Genomic DNA, 13,249 nt, shown 5'->3' with positions numbered 1-13,249 from the left:
ACCCCGCACTAGGGTGCTGGGCTAGGGCTGCTGCCTCGCCTCTGCGGGAGGCACTTCCTGCCCGCAGCATGACTGCCCTTCTGCCTGGGCCCCCAAGCACAGCACTTGTGGGCAAGGGCCGACACCAGGCAAGGTTACTGTGGGCCAGGGCTCCCTTTCTCTTGCCCGCCCCGCCCCTTCCTCCAGCGGGGCTGCAGCTGCCTCAGGCCCGTCCTCGTCCTCTCTGGTTTCGGTTCTGAGCTTTCTGGGAGCGGGGGAGGGGCACAGTGGCCTCTATCTCTGCAGGCCGCCCGCCCTGTGTCAGGTGACCTCAGCCTGCCCTGCTGTCAGGGGCCAGGCAGAGAAGCAGGCTTGTCCCGCAGCAGTCTGTGTGGGATGAGCATCCTGGGCCGCCTCCTGCTCTGCTCCGGGTAGGGAGTGTAGGCAGGCCCTGCCCCTCCTGTCCCGCACACCAGTCCCCGGGGCCTTGGCAAGTGGCCTTGGCCTTGGGCAAGGCACTTGGCACACTCCCCACAGCGACATTATCAGCCCTGCTGGCTCTGGTGCACTTGCCAGATCCCAGCACAGGCTGGAGTCACCGGGTGCCCCAGGAGGCATGAGCTGGAGGAACGGCCCTGGGTGGCAGGGAGCTCACCACTCTTTGAAGCCTCCGGGCTGCTTGGCAAGCTGCTCTGTGGGCAGATGAGATGTGCAGCCTTGGACTGCACCCTAGGCCGTGGCCCAAGGGCTGGAGGGCAGTGCAGGGCAGCAGGTCTTGTGGCTGCACTGGCCGTTCCTGAGTGAGGGCTCCTGGGTCCTCTGGACACAGGCCCCGGTCCAGATCAGCAAGCAGGGCAGAGGTGCCGACTCGCAGGGAAGAAGGCAGCAGGCCAGCCCGTTTATATGGGGCTCCAGCGAGCACACACATACATGTTCTCTCCCCCCTCTCTCCGCTAGGGAGCAAGGCGGGCCTTTCCGAATAGACCTTGGTGACGTTTCCAGCATGCCTCTCTTCTAGAGATTCTGCATGTGGCCCAAACCCTCCAGTGGGTGCTGTGCCCTGGGCAGGTCAAGTTGCCTCTCTAGGCATGACTGTCCATGGTGTGGCGGGCCTGAGAATCCCCGTGCCAGGAGACGCGACGACACAAACCGTAGGCTCAGGTGTGACAGCTCTTTTCACAGGCTGTATAGGCAGGCTGGGCACCTGGCATCAGCAGGAGGGCAGGGCTGGGGCATGTCCCCCGTGCCCACTGAAGAACTGGTGCCCAGTGGCCACCTCACTGGGACCTCTTGCTGACTGAAGGCTAGGCTGTACATTAGGGGGCGTTCCTCGAGTGTGTCCACGGGATAGCAAGGTGTGGTTTTTCTCGAGGGGAGGCGGCGTGGACAGGAGGTAGAGACTGCTGTGCCAAGTCCCTCCAAACCCACAGCACTGCCTTTTGCTCCTGCCCCACTCTGAACTTGCCTGAGGCATCTAGCCCACGTCCAGCAGCCGCCCAAGTGGCACTGAGAAGTGCCATCCAGGTTGCCGCTGGAGAAGAAGGGGGCAAGGAGTGGGTGACCTCTGAAGGTGGCTGGCCTTGGACCCCCTGTTCACGCCACTGTACGCCAGCTCCGTGTCGCTGGGGTGCCATGAGGCCTGGCACTATGGGCAGACATGGTGGCAGCCCTCGGCCCTGGGTAACCAAGAGCCCGCGTGTCCCCGCAGGTGGAGCTGGCCCTGCTGCAGCACTCTTACCAGGACCTGGCGGCCCAGATCAACCTCATCCTCCTCGAGCGCCTGTGGTACGTGATGCTTGAGCAGTTCCTCATGAAGTACGTGTGGAGCGCCTCGGGCCTGCTCATGGTGGCCGTCCCCATCATTACGGCCACTGGCTACTCAGAGTCAGGTGAGAGGGAGCGGGGCACCCCCTCCAGACTCACTGGGCCCATTGCAGCCTGTGCGCCACAGGCACCTGTCCTCCCGATCCGGGGCTTGGACCAGAGGTGCCAGCCGTCCCTGTGCTCGGCCGCCAGAGGCTTCGAGACGGCTGCCTGACCTAGGGTGGTGTATGGGGACCTGGGCCTGAGGCCGGCAGGCTCCAGCCCTAGGTGGTCTCAAATGGCATGGCGCTCCTCTGCTACTTGGAAGCCCGCTTGCTCCCTTGGCAAATTTCTGAGTTTGTCCTCTGAAGGTTAACGTGAAGACCTGCGAACAGCCAGGTTAATCAATAGCTCCTAGCCCGCACCCCGGAGGACTTGCTCTTGCCCAGCCCCAGCCGGCGCTGTGGCTCTCACACTGGGCTTCCACAGGAGCCTGCGGACGTGCGTGCAAGTTCAGCCTGCGGTCACCCACCGCTGCACTCACAGCCCTTCCCCACAGCCCGGTGACTTCCTTCTGGAAAGACAGATCGGGAAAGTTCTTCCTAGGGGCTTGGGGGTGGGCGAGGAGAGGACAGACACCACAGCTCCACTCCACCATCCACTGAGCTCCCCCGACACCATCCATGTTCCAAGGTGGCGTTGGGCCTCAAACCGAGGGCCTCAGGCATGACGAGCAACAGGTTTTAGCAGGTGAGCTATCTCTCAGCTTTCCTCCACTATCCTGTTGCCGAATGGGATTTCCTCCACCTGCCGAGCCCCTGCCCCCACACCTTGACTTTTGTTATCCGCAGTCCCAAAGTCGAGTTGCAAGGGGTGGGGGTGGGGGCTTCTGCTTTGTCTTGGTGGGGAAAGGTGTCTGTGACCTCGCATCTGTGCAGCCTGCCCCCGCACATTGTCATGTAGCGTGAGGTTGGCTCCTGCCTCCTGCCATCGATGGCCGCCGGCCACAGTGTCAGCCTCCAGTCTCTTCTCTATCCTGCTCAAAGCTGGGTGGCGGGGGTGGGGGGGGCAGGACTCTTTTCATCGATCTGCATACATCTCTGCATCACCTTTGCTTTCTTTTTAAATCCAGAATCTTCTTTTATAGTCTGTTGATTTCCGAGAGAAAGATCCAGAGCATCAATCTGGCACGTGTGCCGTCATGATTGAACTCAAGACCTCACGCTCACAGGCCAGACACTGCCCACAGCACCACCTCCCACTGCTTCCTCACTGCCTCCCCCTCTTCCATTTTTGGTTGTTTTTTTTTTTTTTTTTTTTTTTTTTACCACCAAGGTGATCACTGGGGCTCAGGGCCTGAATGATGGGTCCATTGCTCCCTGTAGCTTTTTTCCTTATCTCAAAAGAGAAGGAGAGAGACAGAGAGAGGAAAGGCACCACAGCACTGCTCCACCATTCATGTACCCTCACACCGGCCACCTGCAGGTGCTCCCATGTGGTGGCTGGGGGCTCAAACCTGGGTCCCTGTACCTGGTAACACATGCACTGTGCCAGGTAAGCCCCTCCTGGCCCCAGCAGTCACCTTTCAGATACCACCTGCCTCCTCCTTCTCCTCCTCTTCCTGCCAGGCTCTCCCTGTGCTCACTGCCCAGCCCTGTCTGCGCTCCTCTTTTTTTAAATTATATTTATTTATTTTCCCTTTTGTTGCCCTTGTTGTTTTTTATTGTTGCTGTTGTTACTGATGTTGTTGTTGTTGGATAGGACAGAGAGAAATGGAGAGAGGAGGGGAAGACAGAGAGGGGGAGAGAAAGACAGACACCTGCAGACCTGCTTCACCACCTGTGAAAGGACTCCCCTGCAGGTGGGGAGCCAGAGTCTCGAACCGGGATCCTTCTGCCATCCTTGCGCTTTGTGCCACTTGCGCTTAACCGCTGCGCTACCGCCCGACTCCCTGCGCTCCTCTTTTGATGGCATCTGGAGCTCAAGCTTGGGGCCTCACACAGGCACTCAGTTGCTGAGCAGCCTCCTTGGTCCAACTCTGAGTTTCTTAAAAACTGTATGTATTTATTAATACAAGAGAGAAAGTGAGAGATGAGAGAGAAGCAGAGTATCACTCTGGCACATGTGCTGCTGGAACCGAACTCTGGACCTCATGCCCAAGTCCAGAACTTTTAACCACCGTGTCACCTCCTGGTCTGCCAATTGTTAGCTTTTTTAAATCTAAGAGAGGGTGGGAGGGAGGGGGAGATAGAGAGAGAGAGAGAGAGCGGGAGAGGGAGGGGGAGAGAGAGAGAGAGCGGGAGAGGGAGGGGGAGATAGAGAGAGAGCGGGAGAGGGAGGGGGAGATAGAGAGAGAGAGAGAGAGCGGGAGAGAAAGGGAGGAAGAGAGAGAGAGAGAGAGAGAGCGAGAGAGAGCGAGGCCTGTCATCACTCTGGCACACACAATGCCAGGGATCAAGCTCAGGACTTTATGCTTGCAAGTCCAGAGCTCTACTCACCTTGCCACCACCTCCCACTGGCCCAATTTTAATGAGAAAGACAGAGTGGAGTTCTGCCTGGTTTTGTTTGTTTGTTTGTTTTTGTTTGTTTGTTCATTTGTTTTTGGATAGAGACAAAAGCCGCCGATAGGGAAGGGAGAGATAGGCAGACATAGAGAGGGAGAGGGAGAGGGAGAGGGAGAGGGAGAGGGAGAGGGAGAGGGAGAGGGAGAGGGAGAGGGAGACAGAGAAGCAGGGTAGGAGTGAAGCGGCCTGAACCGGTCCTTACGTACTGTAATATGTGCACCGAACCTGGCAGCTTCTCAGCTTGGGAGACGAGGGTTGTTGATGGGGGCAGTATTCCTTCGCACCCCAGACTCCCAGTCACAGATTCTGTGGCAGCTCTTTGGCTCACGGACCTGGAGCCCCGGCTTCTGGTGGAGCCGCCCTGCACTTGCTCTAAGGGTTCGGGAGCACACCTGCTGCCAGCCTGGCCCTGGCTCTTGGGAATGGCCCTCTCGCCTGGGAGCACAGCTTGGCACTGGCAGCGTGGAGAGGCAACCTTAGCACTCACAGGGAGCCTGGCTTCCTTCAGAACCAGGCTCTTCCAAGGCCCTAATGGCAGGCGACAGACAGGGACTTGCCGCCACAGACCTGCATGGAGAGCAGCCTTGGTTTAAGTGCATGTGAGAGCCACATGGGAGGCGGCACCTGTGGCCACCAGCTCCCCATTCTGGCCTCTGGGCTTCGAGCGCACATGAGCTGGGGCCCTCGCGTGGTGCCAGGTGGTGTGGGCCTCACAGTTGGCCCCCTTTAAAAAGGAGTGGCCTGGGGCCAGGCAGGGGCGCACCTGGTTAAGTGCTCACGTTCCAGTGCGCAAGGACCCGGGTTCAAGCCCCTGGCCCCCACCTGCAGGGGGAAAGCTTCAGGAGTGGTGAAGCAGGGCTGCAGGTGTCTCTCTGTCTCTCTCCCTCTCTTCCACTCCCCTCTCAATTTCTGTCTCTATCCAATAAATAAATAAATAAAGCTTTTAAAAAAAGGTAATTCCGTTCAAAAATAAATAAATAAAAAGGAGTGGTCCTGTGTTGTCCCCAAATACTGGGCATGTCCCTGCCGTGGGTCGTGTCGGGGGTGTTGTTCCCCCAATCCCTGAGGTGCCGATCCTCCAGGAGGAGCAGCCCTGCCTGAGACTGACACAGAGGCACAGGTGACCACAGGTCCCTGTGCCTCTCCCATCCAAATCATAGTCTTGGTCAGGGAATGAACCTGGGGCCTCACACATGTGTGACCATGGCTGAGCTGCCTCCCTGGCCCACCTGCCATACTCTTTACAGCTTTGCAGCACAGAGGGGGAGAGGCGGAGGCGACACAGCCATGCTGCACCATCCGCGGAGCACAAGGACCCAGGTTAAAGCCCCTGGTCCCCACCTGGTCCCCACCTGCAAGCCCCCCTCTATATCTCTCCCCTCCATTTCTCTGTCTCCATCAAATAGTAAATAAATGAAATCTTTTCAAAAGAGAGAGAGGGAGAGAGAGAGAGAGAGAGAGGGAGAGACATCTGTAGCCCAGCTTCACCACTTGTGAAGCTTCCCCCTGCAGGTGGGGACTGGGAGCTTGAACCTGGGTCCTTGTGCATGAGAATATGGGCGCCACCGCCCGGCTTCTGCACTAAGAAGCCCTTTGTACATTCTAGGTGCTGCACCTTCTCCGTTGTGTGATTTGCAGACATTTTCTCTCCACCCCTAGGTCTTCTGCTTACTTATTCAAGGGCGTCCTTTGGTATCTGCATTTGTTTGTTTGGTTGTTTGTTTGTTTTTTGCCTTCAGGGTTATTGCTGGGGCTTGGTGCCTGCACCATGAATCCACTGCTCCTGGAGGCCATTTCTTTCCCCTTTGTTGCCTTTATTGTGTATCGTTGTCATTATTAATATTGTTGTTATTGATATCTTTGTTGTTGAATAGGACAGAGAGAAATGGAGAGAGGAGGGGAAGGCAGAGAGGGGGAGAGAAAGAGAGACACCTGCAGACCTGCTTCACCGCCTGAGAAGTGACCCCCCTGCAGGCGGGGAGCCGGGGGTTCGAACCGGGATCCTTATGCGTGTCCGTGCACTTTGCGCCACGTGCGCTGAGCCCACTGCGCTACTGCCTGGCCCCCCGCATGTTTGGTTTTTTCAGGGGGGGGGAGGCGGGGGGAGCAGGGCGGGAGCTATTTCACCTGCAGAGCACACACCTGGCCTTGTGCAAGGCTGTGCGTGTGAATCCCAGCACCACATGCAAGCACTAAGGACAGCACCAGGAGGAGCTCCGTGGATGGTGCAGCATGGCTGTGCCACCTCCACCTCTCCCCCTCTGTGCCACAAAGCTGTAAAGAGTATAGCAGGTGGGCCAGGGAGGCAGCTCAGCCGTGGTCACACATGTGTAAGGCCCCAGGTTCATTCCCTGACCAAGACTATGATTTGGATGGGAGAGGCACAGGGACCTGTGGTCACCTGTGCCTCTGTGTCAGTCTCGGGAAGGAGGTCAGCAGGGTGCACCTCTGCTTTCTCTTCTGTGGCTTTGTAGCTGGACTCCTCACTGAGTCAGCTGCTGGGGGGGCCATCCGCAGGGCACCCTGTAGCCTGTAGACACCGGCATCCTGGGTCCCAGTCCCTCCTGGATGGACACTGTGAGCTGGGGAGCCAACCATCATTGGATCACAGGACTTGTGAGCCTGAGGCCCCAGGGCTGCCAGGTCCAGTCCCTAGCACTACCGCCTGCAGGGCTGAGCGATGCTCTCTCTCCTCTCTCCTACAGTTAAACCAGGAGGTGATGCAGTGGCCGGAGCCCTGGACTATCATGCATGAGGTCCTGAGTTCAATCTCTGCCTTGCCTTCACCACAGTGGTGCTCCAGTTCTCTCTCATTGATTAATAAATAGATCTTTCAGGGAGTCAGGCAGTAGCACAGTGGGTTAAGCACGCGTGGTGCAAAGCACAAGGACCGGCATAAGGATCCCGGTTTGAACCCCCAGCTCCCCACCTGCAGGGGGGTCACTTCCCAGGCGGTGAAGCAGGTCTACAGGTGTCTGTCTTTCTCTCCCCCTCTCTGTCTTCCCCTCCTCTCTCCATTTCTCTCTGTCCTATCTAACCACGACGACATCAAAACAACAACAACAATAAAAAAACAAGGGCAACAAAAGGGAAAATAAGTAAAAATATTTTTAAAATTATAAAAAAAGAAAATACTCTTAAAATAATAAATAAATAAATAGGTCTTTTAAAACTTTTAAAAGCCAGGTAAAGAAGCTTGTTTCCCCCCCGGGGGGTCTCCCATGCCCCTCTGTAGACTCAGAAGCTGTGAAGAAAGCGGCCTTGGAGATGCGGGGGGAGGAGCTGGTGAGCGAGCGGACCGAAGCCTTCACCATAGCGCGCAACCTGCTCACAGCGGCTGCAGACGCCATTGAACGCATCATGTCGTCCTATAAAGAAGTAAAGCAGCCCCGCCCCACACAGTCCCGCCCCCGTCCCCGTCCCCGTCCCCGTCCCCGTCCCCGTCCCTGTCCCTGCTCTGCCCTGCCCCTGGTGCTCAGCCAGGGGTGCCCTCCCGCAGGTGACTGAGCTGGCTGGCTACACTTCCCGGGTGCATGAGATGTTCCAGGTATTCCAAGAGGTCCAGCACTGCCGCTTCAAGAGGCCGGGGGAGCCAGAGGAGGTGCAGGTGGGGGCCAGGGCCGCGGTCAGGCCAGGCGTCCGAGTGGAGGGACCCCTTCAGATCCGAGGTGAGGGCACCCTACTTTCCCACTGCAGTGGGGGTACCATGGGGGGCAAGCTACTGCGGGCCAACCCATCCTCCCCAGGTCCTTGGGGGGGGTACTCCCAGGGTGGGGTTCACCCTCCTACATGGGGCAGCAAGGTGGGAGAGGTAGTGGGGCAGGTTCAGTACACAGTGCCTGAGGGCCCCACCCCTGCCCACTGTCGCCCACCTCCCCTTGTCCCTGCAGGCCAAGTGGTGGACGTGGAGCAGGGGATTGTCTGCGAGAACATCCCCATCATCACGCCCTCAGGAGAGGTGGTGGTGGCCAGCCTCAACATCAGGGTAGGTGGAGCAAGTTGCCCCTGAGTGTGGACCAGACAGGGCGGGCTTCCTGGAGTCAGAAATCTTTAACCTTCGGTCTGTGGCAGGAGCATTAAGGTCAAGGTGCAAGGTTGTTGTCCCATGCTGGTTCTAGAGCAGCGTGGTCAGAACTGATAACAGACCCCAGCAGGTGACATAGCAGCCAAGGGTCACCGAGCAGCCTGGCCCAGCCACAGCCACGGCACGAGGCCCAGGACTTGGGGACTCTGTTCCAGCTCTGCTCTCTACCCACCCACCAGATGTGGGGTCTGCCTAGCTGCTGCTAGAGGTTCTGGACACCAACAATGCACTGCCTCCTGCGTCCCTAGCCAGGGTTCAGATGGGGTCGGGTAGTGGTAGAGGAAGAGGAGGGATTTTGAGCACCGGGCTGGCACAGATAGCAGACATGCACTGGGGACCTGCCCTCAGGAGGCCCCACTCTGGGGAACCCCAAGTGTCCATCAGGGAGCACTTGAAGGGTGCTCACGGTCCCTGGGGACAGCTGGAGTTCAGACGGCACTTCCTCCAGGCAGTGGGCCACAAGGCTTGGTGGACAGGGCATGTGGGCAGAGCATCAGCATGCAGGCAGAGGGCTGGGCACTGGGGGGAAGGGCCAGGGGGGCAAGAGGAGGCTGGGGAAAGGTTCTGAGAACCAGCTAGAGGCTGGGCACAGGCCCTTAGTCCAAGCAGCACAGAAGGCTGTCCCGGTCACCCCTGGTAGTGGTGACTGCTGTGGGTAAGGGGGCTTCCCAGCCCAGTGTAAGCCCTAGCGAGCAAGGACCTGAGGCCCTAGGGCAAAGGGGCGTGGCTGTGGGAGCCTGGTAGGACCTGGAGGAGCAGGCAGCACTGGCTGTAGGGCATGAAGTGTGGCAAGGAACCACGATCGACCAAGCAAGCAAGGCGCTGGGGCCTGGGGGTTGTCTGTCTTGGCTGGCCACTCAAGCACCCGAGTCCCACTGGGATGCACCACATGTCCAGATGGTGGGAGGCCTAGAGCGTGCCATGGAGGCCCATAGTCATGCCTCTTCTCCTGGAGAGTGCCCAAAACCCTGGCCAGGGCACTTTGTCAAAGGGAGGGAGCCCTGGCCCAGCCTCCACTTGGCCTCATCATGCCCATGAGTCTGTGCCCCAAGGTCCCCTTTTTAAGGGTGCCACTCAAGCCACCCCCGCCCAGGAGGCCTCGTCATTTCAGTGCAGCTGTTTACATATGCCAGGACTCTGAGTTCCAAATAAGGTTGTGCTCTGAGGTCCTGGGGTTGCAGCTGACACACTTGGGTGTGGAGGGACAGAGGTCAGCCCGTGGTGCACAGTGTCACGACTGTGCCCCATGCTCCTGTGACTCCCAGCATGATGGCCTCCCTGCCCCCAGGCACCCTCACACACACTGTGTGACCTTGGTGAGAGGCCGGGGAGCAGGCAGGCTGCCTGCAGAAGCACCTTTCTTAGGCGCTCCTGCAGGCTGCCTGCAGAAGCACCTTAGGCGCTCCCAGGGAGTGGCTGGGGCAGTATGGCGGATGGCAGGGGTCCCCGTGGGTTTGGGGATGTTGACCCAGGGGTCAGGGTGAGATGGAGGGTGTCCAGCTCTGTGCCTCCTCGCCAGGTGGAGGAGGGCATGCACCTGCTCATCACGGGCCCTAATGGCTGTGGCAAGAGCTCCCTGTTCCGCATCCTGGGTGGGCTGTGGCCCACGTATGGTGGCATGCTCTACAAGCCCCCGCCCCAGCGAATGTTCTACATCCCGCAGAGGTGAGGCCGGCCGGGCGGGGCCTGGGGCTGGGAACAGGGCTGTGTGCACCGTGCTCCACCCACCAGCCTGGCGGTTGTGCCCTCAAGAGAGCCCTGCGCACGGGGCGGTGCGTGCGGCGGCTTCATGCGGGGCCGTCCGTGTGTGTGGCATGCACACGGGAGCATGGCGTGAGTGGCGTGTGGGACGTGCGGGGGCCAAGTCCGCAGCAGTCTTTGCTGGTGGACACGCACCTCTTGTGCAGGCCCTACATGTCCGTGGGCTCCCTGCGTGACCAGATCATCTATCCCGACTCGGTGGCTGACATGCGGAGGAAGGGGTACTCGGAGCAGCACCTGGAGGCCATCCTGGACATCGTGCACCTAAACCACATCCTGCAGCGGGAGGGAGGTAGGCAGCGGCGCAGGCCCTCTTCTGGCGCCCTTTGTCACTAGCAGTGCCCTGCCAGAGGCCAGAGCGCTGGGGAGTAATGACAGTCACACGTGGCCTCGTGGTAGGGAGCCAGGGCTCCCCAGGACAGGTCTCGGGCGGGGAGCTGGCAGGTGGGAGTCAGGATTCGGTGGAAGACAGAGTGAGGGCCGGTTGGTTCCCCAACCTTGCGGTCTGTGTGGAGCGCCCAGCACACCCTCCTGGGCACGGCTGAAGAAGGACCGCCACCTGGCTTTTCTGGGTGAACCTGAGAGTCGGGGTGTCGCTGGCCTCTGGCCATGGTGTGATCTTGACCGCAGACCTCAGCTCCTGCGCCTCTCTGCCACAGGGGTTGGCGGCCAGGAAATATTCGCAGGGACTCTCTGTGGTTCCTTCCCAGTCCTTGCTTCATGGGCCAAGGTGCTGGACTTGGGGTACAACTCCCCTCCCAAAGCCTGGCTGGACCCCACCCTCTGCCCTAAAGTGCATGCACCCCTCCAGCTCCCCCCTGTAGCCCCTCCCCCTCCGAGTGCCCGAGGATGAGGGAATGCTGCCAACGCTGAGCACCAACTTCGGCCCCACATGCCGGAGCTCACCTTGTCCAGTGGCAAGCCGTGCTCTGCGGCGGCTCTCTGTCCTGCCCCTCGGCCGGCCCCGTAGGAAGCTGCAGTGCTGGTGAAGGGGTGAGCACCCTTCCCGGTGCCACAGGCCCCCAGGACCAGGAGGTGCACATAGAGGGACCGGGCCGTCTCCCCACCTCCCCAGGGAGGCCACGGGGCTGAGGGGTGGCACAGGCCCAGTGGGTGGGGGAGACGGGAGGTGGCTCGGCCTATAAATGCCATGTGCTCTCTGGGTCTGTGTGTTGGCCGCACTCATTGGGGGTCTACACCCACAGGCTTGGAGCGGGGCCCGAGGACCTCACCTTAACTCCATCACCTCTGCCGGCCCTGGGGCCACAGTCCCATGGCTTGTCTAGGAGGAGACAGGAATTCTGCTCCCCAGTTTTCCTTGGCGGTTGCAGTCCCACATGCAGACAGACAGGTCCCCAGGGCACAGGCGACCCCAGGCTGGCCTTCCCCAGAGCTGATCTCCCGGCTCCAGCAACAGGCCTGCCTGCCGCCCCTCTTTGGCCACTCCCCGGCCGGCCGTGCGAAGCTGAGCAGCACCTGTGCCCCTTCCAGGTTGGGAGGCCGTGTGTGATTGGAAGGATGTGCTCTCGGGCGGGGAGAAGCAGAGAATTGGCATGGCTCGAATGTTCTACCACCGGTGAGTGGGGTGCTAGGGGTGGTCAGGCGGCCTGGAGTCTGTGGCAAGAACTGAGGGCCCCCCGATGCCCCCACAGGGCTGTGTTAGGAGGCCTCACTCAGCCCAGGGGCCAGCCGGAACTGGGCCGCTGGGAAGCAGGGTCAGAGGGGAACAGGGTTCCCAGACCTCATAAAGGGAATACACATCTCTCCCATCCTCCAGGCCCAAGTACGCCCTCCTAGACGAGTGCACCAGTGCTGTGAGCATCGATGTGGAGGGCAAGATCTTCCAGGCAGCCAAGGACGCGGGCATTGCCCTGCTCTCCATCACACACCGGCCCTCCCTGTGGTGCGCACCTCTCCTGGGGATGAGGGCCCTGCACCCTGTGGGGGGCAGGGGAGGAGGCCCCACACACACACACACACACATGGACAGCACCTCCACTCAGCCTCGGCCGCTCTCTTTCCTCTCCTGGTAGGAAGTACCACACACACCTGCTGCAGTTTGACGGGGAGGGAGGCTGGAAGTTTGAGAAGCTGGACTCGGCCGCCCGCCTGAGTCTGACAGAGGAGAAGCAGCGGCTGGAGCAGCAGCTGGCGGGCATCCCCAAAATGCAGCAACGCCTGCAGGAGCTCTGCCAGATCCTGGGCCAAGGCCCCGGGGTGCAGGGCCCTGCTACCTGACCCGCTGTACCCCCCCTCCTCACCCCACCCCCAGCCCACGGATTATATGAAGGAAACAGCACCACTGCCTGCCTGCCCACCCCCCACCCAAGCCCACCTCCTGAGCCGCCCTGCATGCCTGTCCCCTCCTGGGCCTCCCCCTTGGGCCTTCCCGGCCTGAGGACTGCCAGGACCCGGGAGAGGTCCCCAGTCCCACCTCAGGCACCTCAGGCGAGTGGACACAGAGGATCCTCCCCCACTTCGAGCCTTGTCCCCACCCTTGTGACTGTGACCCACTGGGATAGCCAAGTCCTTTCTTTCCTCTGTGGATGGGGAAGGGGCTCAGGAACCCTGGTCCTGACCCTGGAGCCTTGGAGGGAGCCTTATCTGTGTGGCGCTGCCTCCCAAGATTCTGATCCCTGTCCCCCTCCTCTCGGTCCAGTCCTCCACTGTCACCTGTCATGAGAGCCGCCACACAGGCCCTGGGGATCGGCACGGTCCCTGGCACCTGCTCTCCCATCCTCACCTGTCCCACAAGATAATTTATTGGATCCCTTGTAGCAGTGTGATTGCCAGCACGCTCACCACCAGCATGGCCAGGCCCGGCCATACTCCTCCCGGGCCCGGCCTGCGGCCCCACCAGCCTACACTGCCAGCTGAGGGGCCCAGATGCTGGGGCTGCTGGAATGAGGGCACCATTGCTCCCAGCTCAGTGCCAAAGAGGGGTCATCCGGGCACTGTGTCTGCAAAGAGACCCCCGCCACCTGTGCCTTTCCCGGGGGGCACCCTCGAGCCAGGAGCTACCCCGGTCCCCTCAGTAAAAGCCTCCCATGGAAATTGC

The 13,249-nt window shown here is 60.2% G+C and overlaps 1 protein-coding gene across 2 annotated transcripts in view; it reads left to right on the top strand.

The window, feature by feature from the left end:
• The window catches only part of ABCD1 (ATP binding cassette subfamily D member 1), a 15,417-nt gene extending 2,168 nt beyond the window's left edge, over positions 1-13,249 (top strand). The window contains exons 2-10 of one of the 2 annotated variants that reach the window (XM_007534875.3): positions 1,688-1,868; positions 7,582-7,724; positions 7,846-8,014; positions 8,237-8,331; positions 9,950-10,095; positions 10,338-10,483; positions 11,683-11,767; positions 11,969-12,094; positions 12,225-13,249. In XM_007534875.3, coding sequence (XP_007534937.1) covers positions 1,688-1,868; positions 7,582-7,724; positions 7,846-8,014; positions 8,237-8,331; positions 9,950-10,095; positions 10,338-10,483; positions 11,683-11,767; positions 11,969-12,094; positions 12,225-12,429 — 1,296 coding nt within the window. In that variant the 3' untranslated portion in view covers positions 12,430-13,249. The remainder of the gene's footprint in view (positions 1-1,687; positions 1,869-7,581; positions 7,725-7,845; positions 8,015-8,236; positions 8,332-9,949; positions 10,096-10,337; positions 10,484-11,682; positions 11,768-11,968; positions 12,095-12,224) is intronic. The other variant, XM_060182920.1, reaches the window with a different exon arrangement.

Source organism: Erinaceus europaeus, chromosome X (assembly GCF_950295315.1).
Source record: "Erinaceus europaeus chromosome X, mEriEur2.1, whole genome shotgun sequence".
NCBI lineage: Eukaryota > Metazoa > Chordata > Mammalia > Eulipotyphla > Erinaceidae > Erinaceus > Erinaceus europaeus.
Note: the sequence above shows the minus strand (reverse complement) of the source record. Positions and strands in the feature narration are given on the sequence as shown.